Source organism: Loxodonta africana, chromosome 4 (genome assembly GCF_030014295.1).
Source record: "Loxodonta africana isolate mLoxAfr1 chromosome 4, mLoxAfr1.hap2, whole genome shotgun sequence".
Taxonomy (NCBI): Eukaryota; Metazoa; Chordata; class Mammalia; order Proboscidea; family Elephantidae; genus Loxodonta; species Loxodonta africana.
The window spans coordinates 120274565-120296293 of NC_087345.1; the positions used below are offsets into that span (position 1 = coordinate 120274565).

General features: G+C 36.5%; 1 protein-coding gene across 2 annotated transcripts in view; it reads right to left on the bottom strand.

Annotated features, from left to right (window-relative positions):
* Positions 1–21729, bottom strand: part of PIK3C2G (phosphatidylinositol-4-phosphate 3-kinase catalytic subunit type 2 gamma) — a 389187-nt gene that overhangs the window by 359269 nt on the left and 8189 nt on the right. For both annotated transcript variants that reach the window (XM_064284537.1, XM_064284535.1), the window contains exons 2-3: positions 10848–10930; positions 5361–5518 (exon numbers count right to left, since the gene is read on the bottom strand). In XM_064284537.1, the coding sequence (XP_064140607.1) occupies positions 5361–5518; positions 10848–10930 (241 nt within the window). The remainder of the gene's footprint in view (positions 1–5360; positions 5519–10847; positions 10931–21729) is intronic.

Sequence of the window (21729 nt, forward strand, 5' to 3'; positions counted from 1 at the left end):
GGGCCTGTTCAATCTTTGGCTGAAGGGTGAACTCAAGAGTGACCTCATTACTGAGCTGAAAGGGTGTCCAGGGCCCATACCCTCAAGGTTTCTTCAGTCTCTGTCAGACCAGCAAGACTGGTCATTATTTTTGAGTTAGAATTTTGTTCTACATTTTTTCTCCAGCTCTGTCCAGGACCCTCTATTGCAATCCCTGTCAGAGCAGTCAGTGGTGGTAGCCAGGCACCATCTAGTTGTACTGGACTCAGGTGGAGGCCGTGGTAGATGTGGCCCATTAGTCCTTTGGACTAATCTTTCCCTCGTATCTTTAGTTTTCTTCATTCCTCCTTGCTCCCGAAGGGGTGAGACCAGTGGAATATTCTAGATGGCCACTCACAGGCTTTTAAGACCCCAGAAGCTACTCATCAAAGTAGAATGTAGGAATATTTCCTTTATAAACTATGTTATGCCAATTGAGCTAGATGTTCCTCAAGACCATGGTCCCCACAGCCCTCAGCCCAGCAATTCTGTCCCTCGGGGAGCTTGGATGTGTCTATGGAGCTACCATGACCTTGCCTTGTATGGGTTGTGCTGGCTTCTCCAGTATTGTGTACTGTCTTATCCTTCACCAAAGTTACCACTTATCTATTGTCTATTAAGTGTTTTTCCATCCCCACCCCTTCCCTCCCTCGTAACCATCAAAGATTGTTTCTTTTTGTATGTAAACCTTTTCATGAGTTTTTACAGTAGTGGTCTCATACAATATTTGTCCTTTTGCAATTGACTTATTTCACTCAGCATAATGCCCTCTAGATTCCTCCATGTTATGAGATGCTTCACAGATTCATCATTGTTTTTTTATCGTTGGGTAATACTCCATTGTGTGTATGTACCACAGTTTATCCATTCATCTGTTTATGGGCATCTAGATTGTTTCCATCTTTCTGCTATTGCAAACAATGCTTCATTAAACATGGGTGTGCATATGTCTATTCATGTGATGACTCTTATTTCTCTAGGTTATAGTCCCAGGAGTGGGATTGCTAGATCATATGGTATTTCTATTACTAGTTTTCTAAGAAAGCACCGTATAGTTTTCCAAAATGGTTGTATCATTTTGCACTCCCACCAGCAGTGCATGAGAGTTCCGATCTCTCTGCAACCTCTCCAACATTTGTTATTTCCTGTTTTATTGAACTGTGCCAGTAATGCTGGTGTGAGATGGTATCGCATTGTGGTTTTGATCTGCATTTCCCTAACAGCTAGAGATTGTGAGCATTTCCTCATGTGTCTGCTGGCTGCTTGAATGTCTTCTTTGGTGGTGTCTTTTCATTTCCTTTGCCCATTTTTTAATTGGATTATTTGTATTTTCATTGTAGAGGTGCTGGATTTTCTTGTAGATTTTAGAGATTAGACCTTTGCTGATTTATAATAGCCAAAAAAATTTTTCCAGTCTGTAGGTTCTCTTTTTATTCTTTTGGTGAAGTCTTTTGATGAGCATTAAGTGTTTAATTTTTAGAAGATCACAGGTATCTAGCTCACCCTCTGGAGCTTGTGTATTGTTGGTTGTGGTTTGTATCCTGTTAGTACTGTCTATTAGGACCTCTAGCATTGATCCTATTTTTTCTTCTATGAAATTCACATTCTTTGGCTTTATATTGAGGTCTTTGATCCATTTTGAATTAGTTTTTGTATATGGTGTGAGGCATGTATCCTGTTTCATTTTTTTGCAGATGGACATCCAGCTTTGCTGGCACCGTTTGCTAAAAAGACTGTTTTTTCACCATTCGATGGACTTTGGGCCCTTGTTGAAGAACAGGTGACCACAGGTAGATGGATTTACATCTGGGTTATCAATTCTGTTCCATTGGTCAATGTATTTGTCATTGTACCAGTACCAGGCTGTTTTGACTACCATAGCTGTATAGTAGGTTCTGAGGTCAGGTAGTGCGAGTCCTCCTATTTTATGCTTCTTCTTCAATAGTGTTTCACTTATCCGGGGCCTCTTCCCTTTCCATATAAAGTTAATGATAAGTTTTTCCATCGCTTTAAAGAATGGTGTTGATATTTGGATCAGTATTGCATTGTATTTGTAGACTGCTTTGTCTAGCCACTACTCTTCTGTGATTTTGCGCAATGTTACTCTTCGGATGTCTCATTATTACTTCATACTAAACCTGCTGGAATCCTCTAAACGTGAAATCATCATCTTTCTCCTTGAAGCCAACCATTAAGAGTCTGTGAGTTAAACTTCTTGTCCATATTGTAATCTAATAAATGTGGCACCTTCTTTATAACAGATTTTATACTTGTATCTTTATTTTGGCAGCTGATATAAGCTGATTCTCAATTTCTTTCATTTTCCTACCTAACCCTTCTCACTCTGTTGACCGTATTGCCTATCCTATTGAAAAGTCTAAGACCCTTTTTAAATTCTTTAATATATTCTTCTGCACCTCAAATTCTATTTTTCATCCATCCTCTTCTACTCTTATCAAATCTTATTTCTTCAATTGTGCTGTAATCCTCCTTCCTGCACTGAGGCCCAATTCCATTAATTAAACTCCCTCTCTTATATACTCAATATCCCCCACTCTAAGATGCTTTTCCTTGTTTGTACAAGTAATCTATTTCCATTTAACCTCTCAATAAAATTGCTCCTCATCTCTTTTGTTCCTTCAAGTTACTATTCTTCATTTTACCTTCCCTTTACTGCCAAACTTCTTTCATGAGGAATGCTCACAGATATCATTTACTCTTTAAAACCTTGCAATATTTACTTCTAATTCCAACACTTTACAGGTCACAAATGGCCTCCTAATTATTAGTTCCAAGTATGGGTCACTTAAATCCAAATGTAAATGAAATAAAAATGTTGGCTTTTAGAGCAAGTTAGGAGTTGGAAATAAGAATTTAGGTTATCGTCATAGAGAGGTAGCTGCAGATTGTGGAAGACAGAATTCTTTGTTCAAAACAGCTGCTCCTTTTAAAGGGCTCCATTTCTTCACTCTTGGGGAAACAGCGTTCTCCTTGGATGAAGCTTCCTCATTCATTCCTTCTTTTTACTCATCTGCACTTTATTAGAGGAGTCCTGGTTGCACAATGGTTAAAGCACTAGGCTGCTAACCAAAAGGTCAGTGGTTCAAATTCACCAGCTGCACCATAGTAGAAAGAGGTGGCAGTCTGCATCCATAAAGATTACAGCACTGGAAGACCCATGGGGCAGGTCTACTCCATCCTATATGGTCACTATGAGTCAGAATCAATGCAACTGCAAGGTTTTTTTCTTTTTTTTTTTCCATTATCTGTTAAGTTTACAGCAATAGTTTCCATCTTTTACAGAAATGTACCTTGATAACACCTTCACACTTTTGTTCTTTTGAGCACATCTGGGGTACCAGTAAAACACTAATATAAGATGATAATGCTACTGAATGTATTTTCATAACTGTGTTTTTCCTCCTCTTTCACTACTTCTTCCTCATTTCTTTCTGCTCCCTGTCTTCCTAATTCTCCTCCTTATAAACACTTCTTAACACCTTTGAGGGAATGGATGTTGAATCTCTAACACTAAACACCATGGCCTAATTGCTTTATTGAAACTTCTCATAAGAGTCAAAAAATGGCTTTTTGCTTGCCAAATTCAACTAAGGGATGTCCAGATAGAGATATTGGAAGAAAAGACTGCAATTTGCAAGAACAGAAGTGGTCTCCCTATCTCACAATTATTTGCTTTTCTCAAGCAACTGAAGCCAACGTGACCTACACCCCTGGCCATTCTGATTGAATCAAGGTGCAGGGCACTTGATCTGGATTGGGCAATCAGATTCCTTCTTTAGAAATTTGGAATTTGATCCAACAGGGAGATTGAAAATGTCTTTAGATGACTGGCCAAATAGCACAGGAGCTTGAGTACTGTGTCCTGGAGACACAAAGGAAGTGAGTCATCAGAGGGTAAGAGAAGCATGAGAAGCAATATACAGTGAGGAGATGAGGTGACAGGCATATAAGAATTTTGGATTATTTGTTCATTTTTGCTTTTAGTACATCTCTAATTCTTTCTGTCTCCTACTCCATAAGAAATCCCTGTGTTGGTACAATGTTCTGTTCTGCGTAAGTTCGCAGGAGTTGGTTTCTGTTAGTTGCAAACCAGGTGGCTCTAACTAATATGCCAAGCATCTTATCTTACTTGCTTATATTTGAAAAGTAAGAAAGAAAAAAAGTAAAATAATAATGATAATAATAATAAATAAAGGAAAAATTGCATCATTTTATGTCAGGAAACAGTGCTTTGATATATAGAAACTCCATTCAAGCATGCAAAAGTTGGATAATGAAAAAAGAGAGAAGAAGAATTGATGCTTTTGAACTGTGGTGTTGGTGAAGCATATACCATGGACTGTCTAAAGAATGAACAAATAAGTCTTAAAAGAAATAGAACAAGAATGTTCCTTAGAAGCAAGGATGGTGAAACTTCGACTCACTTATTTTGGACACATCATCAGGAAAGACCAGTCCCTGGAAAAGGACATCGTGTTTGGTAGAGTGCAGGACCGATGAAAGCCAAGGAAACCCTCAGTGCGTTGGACTGACACAATAGCCACAACAACAAACTCAAACGTACCAAAGTCATGAAGCTGGTGTTAGTTTCTATCAAGTCATCTCCAACTCATGGTGACCTTATGTGTAACCAAATGAAATTTTGCCCAGTCTTGTGCCATCTTTATGATTGTTAGTATGTTTGAGTCCGTTGCTGCGGCTAATATTGCTTTGCAAAAGAGTGAACTCTTTTTACAATGTTTCTAAAAGTTCACAGAAATAAGAATCACCTGGTGAGTCTGATAAAATACAGATTCCTGGGATCCATCCCAGAAACTATGATTCAATAGGTCTGCTAATGCTGCTAGGCCTCTGGTGGCACAGGGCTGCTACACTTCTCACTGTGGGGAACAGAGACAGCGTCTCAATGCCTATTCTACCTTACATTTCATTTACATTTGAATGAAATAGTTGTTCCTAAACGAATATGAACAGCCATTTTCACATGTATATATCATTTATCTAGAACATGTTTGAAATTCAGCTTTTTTATATGCTAAAACCCACCTATATTTGCTTTTAAGTATCTCACACAAGGAAAATAAGGTGTCCTGGGGTGAGCTCTGAGAGTTGAGTCCTTGAATGAAGACAATTAGTTTCTCCCCGTCTCCCAAGTGTTAACAAAAGGCTCCCAGCTGCTTTCCTTCTCATTTCACTTCAGGGCAAAACAGTAGCTAATAATGCTTTTTTTTTTTTTTTAATGATTTCATTTTTGGACTCAAGGCTGCACAACCGATAACAGCTTTGTGTACATTTTCATACTTATTTACAAGGTTGCTTACCATGTGGCATAAGATGCAGTAGTTGTGTTGAGTAATCAGTAAAAATACTTATATTAAATTTAGTATCAGAAAAGAGCTGATACGGAAACGTTGTAACAATGCTCCAGATCTTCCCAGAATTAGAACTGAGGTCAGCTGCAAGATACGTTTCTCTTATTCTGAAAAATATACATAAGAAAAATATTTAGGACAAGATCTGTGAGACATAATTTACAAAATAATATCCACAATATAAGTGCAGGAAATCTCATGCAGTGTTTTGCTATAAAAGATTCAAAATAGGAACATAATCAGCAGCTGATTTGTGGTATAGTGCTGTAAGCTAGGCCAGATTGGCAGAGATTTTACAATTATGCTAAGGGTAGAGTATCCTTCTTTAGGCTTTGTCAGGCGCACCTCATTTAAAGCAAGGACCACAGTTTGTCTCTGCTTGCCTGGAACAACAGAGGAAAAAGGAGAGTCAGGAACAACTTATACTTCAAGAACTACCTCCCTTGCCAAGAGACCAGAAGTCCTAGATGGTGCCCAACTACCATTACAGAACATTTTGATTGATTCTATAGAAGAATCCTAATCAAAAGGGTGAAAATGTAGAACAGAATTTAAAATTTCAATAGACTCCAGACTTTGTGGGGCCATGGAGGCTAGATGAAGCCCTGAATCTCTTGCTCTGAGAAAACTTTTAAACTTTAAACCAATTATATCCACTAAAGTCTTCTTAAAACTAAACAATAGTTTAGCTTAACTAGTAAAAAATGTCTGCCTTGAACATTATGCTCTTTTAAGAACTATCTATATGGCATCAAAGCAACAACAGCAACTCAAAAGATTAGACAGGAACCTTAGGGGGCAGTGAGTTTATGTAATTACGGGAGGAACAACTCAGAAAAGGAGGGTGAGAATGGTTGTACAAGTTGAAGAAATTAATCAGTGTCATGGAGTTCTACAGGTAGAAGAAGCTGTTGAATTGGTGCATGTTTTGCTGTGTATATTCTCAACAACAAAATGATTTTTTTTTTAAAGAATACATTGTCATAACATAAAACACAAAAATTCACCTTGAGAAATTATTACTTGCTTCCTTATTGCCTGCACTCCTCTCCTGGTATTTCTCTCATGCCTAACTTTCTTAAGCTGGAAGTGACTCATCTTGATTTAGAGAGTTTGGTAAATAAATTCTCTTATTTGTATTAAATTGGTGAACATCATTCTTGACTCTCCATCTTCTTTAAATATAAACTATACAATTTTACCTAAATAATTGAGCCTAGAAGTCATTCATATATCGTGAACAAATTACTTAGTGCATAAATGAGTCAAAGAATTGCAAAATAGTTTATTCTTGGAACCAGGAGCATGGGGTATGACTCCTGACTCTTCCTCTTAGTAGTTTCATGGTCAGGGGAAAGTTATTTGACCATTTTCTTTAACTGCACAAATAGGGTATTAATATCTGCTTCATAGGTTTATTGTGAAAATTAAGAGGCATGTAAAATAATTTTGCAGAGTACAAAGCAGTATATATATATAAACCAAAACCAAACCAAACCCAGTGCCGTCTGTGATATTGTACATATGGGCATAAAACATGACACTGCAGGAATTTAGGTATAATAATATCTAATAATTATACTAATAATTAATATATAACATTATATATTAATGTATCAGTATATTAATAATTAATGTAATGTTAATATAATTATTAGATGTTATTATAATTATTATTATATAATAATATAGAATATTAACAATTAATATAATATTATACCTAAATTCCTTCAGTGTCATGTTTTATGCCCATACGTACAATATCACAAAATTTTTTGCAACTAGATATTTAAAACACTTTTGATGGTGAGTATGAAATCTTGTTGTTTTGTTATGTTAATTATGCAGACATCTAAACTTCTTAAAAAAAAAAAAAGGCCATTCCTAAATTGAAAATCATATATTCTACATTGCTATATCCTAAGTATTCACTGTATTCTTACCTATTTGCACAGCTCTAAAGTACTACCAGGCTCAATGAAGTAGCACTGTCTTTACTTCCTTAAATTGTATGAAAACATCCCCACTTTGAAGGGACTAACAAGTGGATAAATACAGATTCACCTATTTGGCATGGCATGCATCAGAATCACATTGTCAAAATACAGAATGCTGGGTCTCATCCTGAGTTTCTGATTCAGTAGGTCTCTGGAGAGTCCCCCAAATTTGTCTTCCTATCAAGTTCCAAAGTTATGCTGCTGCTGCTCTAGAACAGAAATTTAAAACTACTGCTTGGGATAAGATATGGGCCGCTCTCTGGTATTAACATCAAGTAGAAAGGGTTTCCTTTGTTATACCAAGCCAAACCCATTGCTGTCAAGTTGATTCTGACTCATAGGAACCCTAGAGGACAGAGTAGAACTGCCCCATAAGGTTTCCAAGGAGCAGCTGGTGAATTCAAACTGCCAACCTTTTGGTAGCAACCGTAGCTTTTAACCACTGCACCACCAGGGCTGCTTCTTTGTTATATCTTATAACAAAAGTTTAGACTTCAATTCTGGATTAACGACCTTTACAGTCTAGCACTCATCACATGATAAGATACTACTCAATGTGCACATGATTTCAGCTTCTACAATATGTAATAAAGAATTTGGTCTTGCCCAAAGAGAGGTCTGGCCTTCATCTCTGACTCAAGGAGGTAACATATACACCCTTGGAATTTCCCCTGTGATTTGAGTGTCTTTGTTATTCAAGGTGGTTCCCTTGGACCACATTTGATAGTTTGTGCTAACAAGGTGACTTATGATCGGCTCCTTGGAACACATGGTATATCAATCAGTCAGCTGTGGACAACGAAGCTACAGTGAGCTTCCTGGGTTGGCAATACTTGGTGCTTACTGTCACCCATTGATACCAGGAGGGTAACAAGTCCCGGGAACAATGGAAGCTTCATATTTGAAACTCTCCCAGACTCTGCCCTACGCTTTTCGTCTCTTGGCTGATTTTAATGCATCCTTTCACTGTAATTAACCATAAAAAGAAAATTAACCATAGCTGTGATTATACTAGCTTTCAGGGAGTTCTGTGAGTCCTAGCCAATTACTAAATTAGAGGGAGGTTTTGGGAGCTCCTCAAACTTGCAGTTGTTGTCATAAGTAAGGGTGGTCTTGTGCGAACTCTTCCCTTTAATTTTGTAGTTGGACCCTAATTCCTTGCAGTTGTCAAAAATCTTGAACAGGCTTGGATGTCTGGAGGACTGTGCTCTTTAACCATGAGTTTGGCTAACTCAAGGTAACTATTTTGGAGAATTAAATTTAAAATGTAAATTCATAACTAATTTTCCCTGAGACATTTCCTGAGTGTCTACTGTGATCTAGGAGCTTTATCACTTTTTTTACTAAAATATGATACATTTCCTGAAAGATGCAGCTTAAAGGTATGTCAGGACAAGAAATGAAACACAACAAGTTAGAAAATTTCCTTAAAGAGTATATAAAAGGAAAGTTAATAATACACTTAAGTACGTTATTTAAATATTAGAAAAAATAGGATCGAGATTGGATATATAAATCCATTCTATTGTGGTTTTCTAGAATATTTGGAGAAACTCTTATGAAACTTGGCTTGTGAATTCAATTTGGTCTTCTTGGAATTGAGCCTTGGACAGTGCCTAGCCCATACTGTTGTTGTTGCTGTGTACCCTCAAAAAATAATTACTGTTGAATGAATAGTGTATTTATGTAGGTGTACAAAAAATAGTCATGCGTATATAAATTTAGTCATTTTATAAGGAAAAATTAGTGTTTGCAAATAAAAACAATTATGGAAAACCAAGGAAAGTAAGTCTATGTATTCCTTTTACTATTTTAGAGTTTATTATTGTTTGCTTCTTTGCTTTAGTTCTCATTGTTATTCTGAATGAAACTATTGGTAACATTACACTTAAGAGTTTTGAAAATACACCATGAGTGACTGACAAGCCATCACTTATAAAATATGTTCATGTCACTACTGCATTTACAATCAGATTTAATCTAAAAGTATTACGTTTAAAAAAAAAAAGGAGTGGCTAGATTTTTTTTTTAGAGGGGCTAAGTGTTTGGTTAGTGAAGTTACATGAAGTTGATCTCTTGTCATATTAGCATAGCTTGAGAAGTAGGAATTATCACATCTTAAATACAAAGTGGCACGTTTCTTTCTGGTATTGTTTGTCAGTTTGTGGCAATGAGTAACTTATTTCTGAAAGAATCAACATAGACATCTTTTAAACATCCTAATGTAGGAATCCAAAGTGCACCTTAAAATTTTCAGTTGTGAACCAGAGAAAGAAATTAATTAAAGCATGAAAATTTTTATGGATTTAGGATGGTTTGTATTAGATTTTTGTGGGTTTGCCTTTCAATCCTTCCAACTGGCAACCAGTATTTCATGGTAAGGGGCTTGCTTTTTTGTTTTCTTGTTTGTTTTATGTTTGATATCCCTTGTCATGGACTGGCCACTGGGCACTCAAAAGGCCTTTAAAGTAATGAGGAAATGAATGATTCCAAAATTTAATCCCAAAAGATCATTTAGTGGAAAGCTAAAACTGATATATAAGCTAAAATTTTTATATAATTATATTTAAAGCAACTTCCATTAATAGAAAAATCCAGTAGAACTTAAAATGTAAACACACTGATTTTTCAAAAAATCTTAGGAACTTTAGAAATAGAAGATACAACATATAGTTTTAATTTAAAATGACAAATTGATCATTAAAAAAAGGCATCTATATATCAAGTTCATTTTTAGACTGGCAAAAATCTGTTATACGGAGAGTGTCAGGTTATGAGAGAGGTTTTTTTAATATTCACTAGTAATCAAATTTACTTCTTAATGGAGAAACACCCATGCCTTTACTTAATATTCTGGCAGCCTACTGAAGGTTAGGCTAAGCTATTAAAAGAAAAACAGTCTCATTATTCTAAATAGAATATCCCAGGTAGAAAGGTTAAAACTGTGTCAGTTTAGAGCTGGGCAAGAGGAATCACCCAGTGATTTCATTAACTGAGAAGTTAGTTCACTGTAAAGAGTACTACCCACAAACAGCAAAGGCAGGTCTGAATTTATACAATATTCAACTTTAACCAAATTTTCAAGAAAAAATTCTATTTGTATCCCATTGCCGTCGAGTCAATTCTGATTCACAGTGACCCTACAGGACAGAGTAGAACTGCCCCATAGTTTCCAAGGAGTGCCTCGTGGATTCAAACTGCCAACCCTTTGGTTAGCAGGCCTAGCTCTTAACCACTACGCCATCAGGGTATATAAACAACAAAAATAAGCTCAGTAGTTGTGTAATGAACTAATTAATCAAAAATTTATTTTTTCCTTGTCCTCACAAATTACAGAATTTTAAATTTTATATCCAAAATTACTCAGTTCAAAATGAAAAAAGAGCTATGTTTTTTCAGACACAGATATTTCAAAGTTTAATGAAATAGCAATACTCACTTTTTTACTTTGTCACAAAAGGAGGCCAGGTTCACATTACTACCCTGAGGTACTTCAACAAGCTGAATGGAACAATCCGTTGGCTTAGAAAACAAACAACACTGTCAAATTAATATAGTTTGGTGTGAAGGGAAGATGAGTACATTTCTATAATTTTTATTCTGTCTCAAAGACTCATTTAGCTTTTATTTTTAAATTTTTATTTTTTATTGAATATTTAAATACAGAGAAATGCATATATCTGAAGTGTATAATTTGTGTTTTGAGAAATGTATAAATAAACCCATTGCCTCTGAGCTGATTCCAACTTATAGCGACCCTATAGGAAGAGCAGAACTGCCCCATAGGATTTCCAAAGAGTAGCTGAGGGATTCAAACTGCTGACCTTATAGTTAGTAGTGGAGCTCTTAACCACTACGCACCAGGGCTTCTTTGAGAAATGTATACAATTGAGAAATCAATAACCCCTATCAAAATAGAGGACATCATTTTATAAAGTTCCCTCATGTCAATCTACACCTATTTGATAACCACTTTTATTCAGATTTCTATCACCACAGACTAGCCATATGTGCTCTTTTATTTTTGGCTTCTTTCACTTAATAATATATGTATTTTAATACATTTTATTTTTTTGAGTAGTTTTAGGTTTAAGGAAAAACTGCACACAAAATACAAAGAGTTGCTGTATAACCTTTCACCCTCCTGCACAGTTTCTTGTATTATTAATACATTCGGTTAGTGTGTAATTTGTTCCAGTTAGTGAATCAACTGCTGTTGCTGTTGTTGTGTGCCATCTAATTGGTTCTAACTCACCTGACCCCATATGACAGAGTAGCACTGCCCATATTCCTAGGCTGTAATCTTTACAGGAGCAGATTGCCAAGTCTTTTCTCCCTTGGAGTCACTGGTGGGTTTGAACTGCCGACCTTCCAGTCAGCAGCCCAGCGTTTTAACCATTGTGTCACCATGACTTCTTAGTGAACCAATAAGCAATATTGATGCATTATTGTTAACAAAAGCCCATAGTTTACATTAGAGTTATACAGTCTTTTCTTCGTGTTGTGCAGTTCTTTGGTTTTTGACTAATATATAATGTCATGTATCTATGTTCGTATCATGCAGAATAATTTTGCTGCCATTAAAATGTCTTCTGTTCCACTTATTCGTTCTCTTCTCTTTCCCCAGGTCCCTGACAACCATTGATTTTTTTACGTTTTCCAGGATGTCACACAGTTGGAATCATACAGTATACAGTTTTTTTTTTTTTTTCAGAACTACTTCTTTCAACTTAGCAATATGCATGTGAGATTCCTTCAGGCCTTTCAAAGCTTACATTTCATATGCTTACATTCATAGCTCTATAGTTCATTTCTTTTCATCACTGAATAATATTCCATTATATGCATGCACCCCAGCTTGTTTATCCATTTATCTATTCTTCTTTTAAGGCCATCTTCATTGCTTTCAATTTTTGGTAACTATAAATAAAGCTGCTATAAACATTTGTGTGCATGCGTTTCTGTGAACATGTTTCCAACTCATTTAGATAAATACCTAGGAGTGCAATTCTTGGCTCACATAGTAAGTCTATGCTCCATTTTATAAGAAATCACCAGACCGTCTTTGACAGTAGCTGTACCATCTTGTATTTCCTTTAGCAATGAATGAGAGTTCCCGTTACTCCAAATTTTCATCAGCATATAGTGTTGTCAGTGTTTTGAATTTTGGCCGTTCTCTTATGTGTTTACTAGTATCTAATTGTTTTAATTTGCAATTCCCCAATGAAACATGAAGGAGCTCTAGCAGCGCAATGGTTACACATTCAGCTGCTGAGCAAAAGGTTGGCAGTTTGAACCCACCAGCTACTTCGAGGGAGAAAAGAACTGGTTATCTGCTCTTGTAAGTATTACAGCCTAGGAAACCCTATGAGGCAGTTCTACTCTGTCCTATGGAGTCAGTATGAGTAGGGATCAACTTCAGTGCACTAAACAACACTGACATTTGATGCTGAGCATCTTTTCACATGCTTACTTTTATCTTTATAACTTTGGTGAGGTGTCTGTTCAAATCTTTCGCCTACTTGGTTGTATCCTTTCACCATACATATTCAATCTATATGCTGAGCAAATAATCCGAGAAGTTGTACAATATGAAGAAGAATGTGGCATCAGGATTGAAGGAAGACTCATTAACAACTTGTGTTATACAGATGACACAACTTTGCTTGCTGAAAGTGAAGAGGACTTAAAGCACTTACTGATGAAGATCAAAGACCACAGCCTTCAGTATGGACTATACCTCAACATAAAGAAAACAAAAATCCTCACAACTGGACCAAGAAGCAACATCATGATAAATGGAAAAAAGATTGAAGTCATCAAGGATTTCACTTTGCATGGATCTACAATTAACACCCATGGAAGCAGCAGTCAAGAACTCAAAACTCATTGCATTGGGCAAACTGGCTACAAACGACCTCTTAAAAGTGTTAAAAAGCAAAGATGTCACCTTGTAGACTAAGGTGTGCTTGACCTAAGCCATGGTGTTTTCAATCGCCTCATATGTATGTGAAAGCTGGACTATGAATAAGGAAGACCGAAGAAGAATCAATGCCTTTGAATTGTGGTGTTGATGAAGAGTAACGAAGGTACCATGGATTGCCAAAAAACAAACAAATCTGTCTTGGAAGAAGTACAACCAGAATGCTCCTTAGAAACAAGGATGGCAAGACTATGTCTCACATACTTTGGACATGTTATTGCGAGGGGTCAGTCCCTGGAGAAGGACATCATACTTAGTAGAGGATCAGTGAAAAAGAGGAAGACCCTCAACAAAATGGTTTGACACAGTGGCTGCAACAATGGGCTCAAGCATAACAATGATTGTGAGGCTGGCGCAGGACTGTGCTGTGTTTCCTTTTGTTGTACATAGGGTCGCTATGCGTCGCAACCCACTCGAGAGCACCTAACAACAACAGCTCTTGGTGACTGAGCTGTTTTGTTATTGTTCACTTTTAAGATTGCTTTGTATATGTCAGAGGCAGGTCATTTATCAGATATGTGTTTTGCAAATATTTTCCCTCATTCTGTAACTTGTCTTTTCATTCTCTTGACAGTGTCATTCACAGAGAAGAAATTTTTAATTAAACGAAGTCCAATTTATCAGTTTTATTTTATGGCACATGGCTTTTAGCGTTGTATCTAACAACTGATTGCCAAACTCAATGTCACCTACATTTTCTCCTATGTTATTGTTATGAATTGAATTGAATTGTGTCACCCCAAAATACATGTTGGAATCCTAACTCTTATACCTGTGGATGTAATCTAATGTAATATAATTACCTTATATCTAATGTAACCATCTCCTAATGTAATATAATATAATCACATTCCATAATGCCAGCTAATGTAATTTAATAATCAGTTGAGGTACTACGAGTGTAGGTATTACGTGTTCTAAACCTTCCACTTTAAGTTATATAAAGAGCAGCATAGACACATAGATTTACTTGCACTCGTGGGGAAGGCAGATGCCGTGTAAGGATCACCAAGGAACCAAGGAACACCAAGGACTATCTACAAGGATTATTGATACAGTGAGATTAATATCTACCACATTTGTAACTATTTTCTATTCATTGCCGTTTTTTTTTTTCTCACTCTTTGTTTTCCATCTTTTGGTTTAATTGAAGAAGCCCTGGTGGTGCAGTGGTTAAGCGCTCGGCTGCGAGAAAGATGTGACAGTCTGCTTCTGTAAAGTTTTACAGCCTTGGAAACCCTATGGGGGCAGTCCTACTGTGTGTCCTATAGGGTTGATAAAAGTCAGAATCGACTTGATGGTAATGGGTTTGGTTTGGGGGGGTTTAATTGATTCTTTTTATATTATTCCATTTTTTTCTCTTCTCTCAGCATATAAATTACATTTATTAAATGGGAGAGTTGCCGTAGAGGTTTATGTTTTATGTATTTTGAAGCTCTGTTACTAGGTATATACACACTACTTAAGATTATGTCTTTCTCATTGACCCTTCTATCATTATTAAATGACTGCTTTTTTCTTCTGTGATAATATTCTTTGTCTTTAATTGTATGTTTTTTTTTTCCGATTCTAATAACTACATCAGCTTTCTTATGCCAGTTGAATGTTAAATCATTTCTTTTACTTTAAACCTATCTGCACATTTTTTTTTTTTTTTAAGTTTGTGTTTCGTAGAGAGTACATAGATGGGTCTTTCTAATTTATCTAGTAAGTCAATTCCTACCCGCCTTTGGAATATTTCGATTATTTGCATTCAATATACTTATTGATATTGTTGTATTTAAGAACACCATCAACTTTGTATTTGTCTCTCCTGTTTTATTTTGTTCTATTATTTCTCCTTTCATTTGGTTTATTTTTTTTTTCTATTTCCTTTTAAGTATTCGTTTGGATTTTTAGGTTTCTTCTTCAAATTACTTTTTAGTGGTTGCTCTAGGGATTCTAATGTACATCCTTAATGTATCACAGTCTACTTAGAGTTAATGTTGTACTACTGCATTTAAAATATAGGAATTTACGCTAGTAAAATTACACTGACCCCCTCTCATCCTTTATGCTATCATTGTCATATATTTTTCACCTACATACACAATAAAATATCATTAGTTTGCTTTAAACAGTCAGCTAGCTTTTTTATTTTTTGAGTTTTTTTTTTTTTTTGCTTTCACAATCTCTTTTTTTTTAAATTAATTTTTATTGAGCTTCAAGTGAACGTTTACAAATCAAGTCAGACTGTCACATATAAGATTATATACATGTTACTCCGTACTTCCACTTGCTCTCCCCCTAATGAGTTAGCCCGTCCAGTCTCTCCTTTCATGACAATTTTGCCAGCTTCCAACTCTCTCTATCCTCCCATCCCCCCTCCAGACAGGAGATGCCAACACAGTCTCCAGTGTCCACCTGATTTAATTAGCTCACTCTTCATCAGCGTCTCGCTCCCACCCGCTGACCACTCCCTTTCATGTCTGATGAGTTGTCTTCCGGGATGGTTCCTGTCCTGTGCCAACAGAAGGTTTGGGGACCATGACCGCCGGGATTCCTCTAGTCTCAGTCAGACCATTAAGTATGGTCTTTTTATGAGAATTTGGGGTCTGCATCCCACTGATCTCCTGCTCCCTCAGGGGTTCTCTGTTGTGCTCCCTGTCAGGGCAGTCATCGATTGTGGCCCGGGACCAACTAGTTCTTCTGGTCTCAGGATGATGTAGGTCTCTGGTTCATGGGGCCCTTTCTGTCTCTTGGGCTCTTAGTTGTCGTGTGACCTTAGTGTTCTTCATTCTCCTTTGCTCCAGGTGGGTTGAGACCAACTGATGCATCTTAGATGGCCGCTTGTTAGCATTTAAGACCCCAGACGCCACATTTCAAAGTGGGATGCAGAATGTTTTCATAATAGAATTATTTTGCCAATTGACTTAGAAGTCCCCTTAAACCATGGTCTCCAAACCCCCGCCCTTCCTCCGCTGACCTCTGAAGAATTCATTTTATCCCGGAAACTTCTTTGCTTTTGGTCCAGTCCAATTGAGCTGACCTTCCATGTATTGAGTGTTGTCCTTCCCTTCACCTAAAGCAGTTCTTATCTACTAATTAATTAGTAAAAAACCCTCTCCCGCCCTCCCTCCCTCCCCCCCTCATAACCACAAAAATATGTGTTCTTCTCAGTTTATACTATTTCTCAAGATCTTGTAATAGTGGTCTTATACAATATTTGTCCTTCTGCCTCTGACTCATTTCGCTCAGCATAATGCCTTCCAGGTTCCTCCATGTTATGAAATGTTTCACAGATTCATCACTGTTCTTTATCGATGCGTAGTATTCCATTGTGTGAATATACCACAATTTATTTACCCATTCATCCGTTGATGGACACCTTGGTTGCTTCCAGCTTTTTGCTATTGTAAACGGAGCTGCAATAAACATGGGTGTGGATATATCTGTTTGTGTGAAGGCTCTTGTTTCTCTAGGGTATATTCCGAGGAGTGGGATTTCTGGGTTGTATGGTAGTTCCATTTCTAACTGTTTAAGATAACGCCTGATAGATTTCCAAACTGGTTGTACCATTTTACATTCCCACCAGCAGTGTATAAGAGTTCCAATCTCTCCGCCACCTCTCCAACATTTATTCTTTTGTGTTTTTTGGATTAATGCCAGCCTTGTTGGAGTGAGATGGAATCTCATCGTGGTTTTAATTTGCATTTCCCTAATGGCTAATGATCGAGAGCATTTTCTCATGTACCTGTTAGCTGCCTGAATATCTTCTTTAGTGAAGTGTGTGTTCATATCCTTTGCCCACTTCTTGATTGGGTTGTTTGTCTTTTTGTGGTTGAGTTTTCACAGAATCATGTAGATTTTAAAGATCAGGCACTGGTCGGAGATGTCATAGCTGAAAATTCTTTCCCAGTCTGTAGGTGGTCTTTTTACTCTTTTGGTGAAGTCTTTAGATGAGCATAGGTGTTTGATTTTTAGGAGCTCCTAGTTATCTGGTTTCTCTTCGTCATTTTTGGTAATGTTTTGTATTCTGTTTATGACTTGTACTAGGGCTCCTAAGGTTGTCTCTTTTTTCTTCCATGATCTTTATGGTTTTAGTCTTTATGTTTAGGTCTTTGATCCACTTGGAGTTAGCTTTTGTGCTTGGTGTGAGGTATGGGTCCTGTTTCATTTTTTTGCAAAAGGATATCCAGTTATGCCAGCACCATTTGTTAAAAAGACTATCTTTTCCCCAACTAACTGACACTGGGCCTTTGTCAAATATCAGCTGCTCATATGTGGATTCATTTATATCTGGGTTCTCAATTCTGTTCCACTGGTCTATGTGCCTGTTGTTGTACTACTACCAAGCTGTTTTGACTACTTTGGCTGTATAATAGGTTCTGAAATCAGGTAGAGTGAGGCCTCCCACTTTCTTCTTTTTCAGTCATGCTTTGCTTAACCGAGGCTTCTTTCCCTTCCATATGAAGCTGGTGATTTGTTTCTCTATCACCTTAAAAAATGACATTGGAATTTGGATCGGAAGTGCATTGTATGTATAGATGGCTTTTGGTAGAATAGACATTTTTACTATGTTAAGTCTTCCTATCCATGAGCAAGGCATGTTTTTCCACTTAAGTATGTCCTTTTGAATTTCTTGTAGTAGAGCTTTGTAGTTTTCTTTGTATAGGTCTTTTACATCCTTGGTAAGATTTATTCCTAAGTATTGTATCTTCTTGGGGGCTACTGTGAATGGTATTGATTTGGTTATTTCCTCTTTGATGTTCTTTTTGTTGATGTAGAGGAATCCAAGTGATTTTTGTATGTTTATCTTATAACCTGAGACTCTTCCAAACTCTTCTATTAGTTTCAGTAGTTTTCTGGAGGATTCGTTGGGGTTTTCTGTGTATAAGATCATGTCATCTGCAAATAGAGATAATTTTACTTCCTCTTTGCCAATCCGGATGCCCTTTATTTCTTTGTCTAGCCTAATTGCTCTGGCTAGGACCTCTAGCACAATGTTGAATAAGAGCGGTGATAAAGGGCATCCTTGTCTGGTTCCCGTTCTCAAGGGAAATGTTTTCAGGTTCTCTCCATTTAAAGTGATGTTGGCTGTTGGCTTTGCATAGATGCCCTTTATTATGTTGAGGAATTTTCCTTCAATTCCTATTTTGGTGAGAGTTTTTATCATAAATGGGTGTTGGACTTTGTCAAATGCCTTTTCTGCATCAATTGATAAGATCAGGTGGTTTTTGTTTTTCGTTTTATTTATGTGGTGGATTACATTAATGGTTTTGCTGATATTAAACCAGCCTTGCAAAAAAAAAATAATACTTTTTTTTTTTTTTGCATACCTGGTATAAATCCCACTTGGTAGTGGCGAATTATTTTTTTGATATGTTGTTGAATTCTATTGGCTAGAATTTTGTTGAGGATTTTTGCATCTATGTTCATGAGGGATATAGGTCTGTAATTTTCTTTTTTTGTAATGTCTTTACCTGGTTTTGGTATCAGGGAGATGGTGGCTTCATAGAATGAGTTGGGTAGTATTCCGTCATTTTCTATGCTTTGAAATACCTTTAGTAGTAGTGGTGTTAACTCTTCTCTGAAAGTTTGGTAGAGCTCTGCAGTGAAGCCGTCCGGGTCAGGGCTTTTTTTTGTTGGGAGTTTTTTCATTACCCTTTCAATCTCTTTTTTTGTTATGGGTCTATTTAGTTGTTCTACTTCTGAACGTGTTAGTTTAGGTAGGTAGTGTTTTTCCAGGAATTCATCCATTTCTTCTAGGTTTTCAAATTTGTTAGAGTACAATTTTTCGTAATAATCTGATATGATTCTTTTAATTTCAGTTGGGTCTGTTGTGATGTGGCCCTTCTCGTTTCTTATTCGGGTTATTGTTTCCTTTCCTGTATTTCTTTAGTCAGTCTAGCCTATGGTTTATCAATTTTGTTAATTTTTTCAAAGAACCAGCTTTTGGCTTTGTTAATTCTTTCAATTGTTTTTCTGTTCTCTAAATTAATTCATTTAGTTCAGCTCTAATTTTTATTATTTGTTTTCTTCTGGTGCCTGATGGAGTCTTTTGTTGCTCACTTTCTATTTGTTCAAGTTGTAGGGACAGTTCTCTGATTTTGGCTCTTCCTTCTTTTTGTATGTGTGCATTTATCGATATAAATTGGCCTCTGAGCACTGCTTTTGCTGTGTCCCAGAGGTTTTGATAGGAAGTATTTTCATTCTCGTTGCATTCTATGAATTTCCTTATTCCCTCCTTGATGTCTTCTATAACCCAGTCTTTTTTCAGGAGGGTATTGTTCAGTTTCCAAGTATTGGATTTCTTTTCCCTAGTTTTTCTGTTATTGATTTCTAGTTTTATTGCCTTGTGGTCTGAGAAGATGCTTTGTAATATTTCGATGTTTTGGATTCTGCAAAGGTTTGTTCTATGACCTAATATGTGGTCTATTCTAGAGAATGTTTCATGTGCGCTAGAAAAAAAAGTATACTTTGCAGCAGTTGGGTGGAGAGTTCTGTATAAGTTAATGAGGTCAAGTTGGTTGTTGTAATTAGGTCTTCCGTGTCTCTATTGAGCTTCTTACTGGATGTCCTGTCCTTCTCCGAAAGTGGTGTGTTGAAGTCTCCTACTACAATTGTGGAGGTGTCTATCTCACTTTTCAGTTCTGTTAAAATTTGATTTATGTATCTTGCAGCCCTGTCACTGGGTGCGTAAATATTTAATATGGTTATGTCTTCCTGATCAATTGTCCCTTTTATCATTATATAGTGTCCTTCTTTATCCTTTGTGGTGGATTTAAGTCTAAAGTCTATTTTGTCAGAAATTAATATTGCTACTCCTCTTCTTTTTTGCTTATTGTTTGCTTGATATATTTTTTTCCATCCTTTGAGTTTTAGTTTGTTTGTGTCTCTAAGTCTAAGGTGTGTCTCTTGTAGGCAGCATATAGACGGATCGTGTTTCTTTATCCAGACCGAGACTCTCTGTCTCTTTATTGGTGCATTTAGTCCATTTACATTCAGCATAATTATAGATAAATAAGTGTTTAGTGTTGTCATTTTGATGCCTTTTTATGTGTGGTGTTGACAATTTCATTTTTCCCCTTACTTTTTTGTGCTGAGACGTTTTTCTTAGCAAATTGTGAGATCCTCATTTTCGTAGTGTTTGACTTTATGTTTGTTGAGTCATTACGTTTTTCTTGGCTTTTATCTTGAGTTATGGAGTTGTTATACCTCTTTGTGGTTACCTTAATATCTACCCCTATCTTTCTAAGTAAAAACCTAACTTGTATTGTCCTATATCGCCTTGTATCACTCTCCATATGGCAGTTCTATGCCACCTGTATTTAGTCCCTCTTTTTGATCATTGTGATCTTTTACATATTGACTTCAATGATTCCCTGTTATGAGCATTTTTTTTTTAATTAAACTTAATTTGTTTTTGTGATTTCCCTACTTGAGTTGAATTCAGGATGTTCTGTTCTGTGACCTTGTGTTGTGCTGGTATCTGATATTATTGGTTTTGTGACCAAACAATTTCCTTTAGTATTTCTTGTAGCTTTGGTTCGGTTTTTGCAAATTCTCTAAGCTTGTGTTTATCTGTAAATATTTTAATTTTGCCTTCATATTTCAGAGAGAGTTTTGCTGGATATATGATCCTTGGCTGGCAGTTTTTCTCCTTCAGTGCTCTGTATATGTCATCCCATTGCCTTCTTGCCTGCATGGTTTCTGCTGAGTAGTCTGAACTTATTCTTATTGATTCTCCCTTGAAGGAGACCTTTCTTTTCTCCCTGGCTGCTTTTAAAATTTTCTCTTTATCTTTGGTTTTGGCAAGTTTGATGATAATATGTCTTGGTGTTTTTCTTTTTGGATCAATCTTAAATGGGGTTCGATGAGCATCTTGGATAGATATACTTTCATCTTTCATGATGTCAGGGAAGTTTTCTGTCAGCAGATCTTCAACTATTTTCTCTGTGATTTCTGTCCTCCCTCCCAGTTCTGAGACTCCAATCACACACAAGTTATCCTTCTTGATAGAGTCCCACATGATTCTTAGGGTTTCTTCATTTTTTTTAATTCTTTTATCTGATTTTTTTTCAGCTATGTTGGTGTTAATTCCCTGGTCCTCCAGATTTCCCAGTCTGCATCCTAATTGCTTGAGTCTCCTCCTCTGACTTCCTATTGCGTTGTCTAATTCTGTAATTTTATTGTTAATCTTTTGGATTTCTGCATGCTGTCTCTCTGTGGATTCTTGCAACTTATTAATTTTTCCACTATGTTCTTGAATAATCTTTTTGAGTTCTTCAACTCTTTTATCAGTGTGTTCCTTGGCTTTTTCTGCAGTTTGCCTTATTTCGTTTCTGAGGTCATCCCT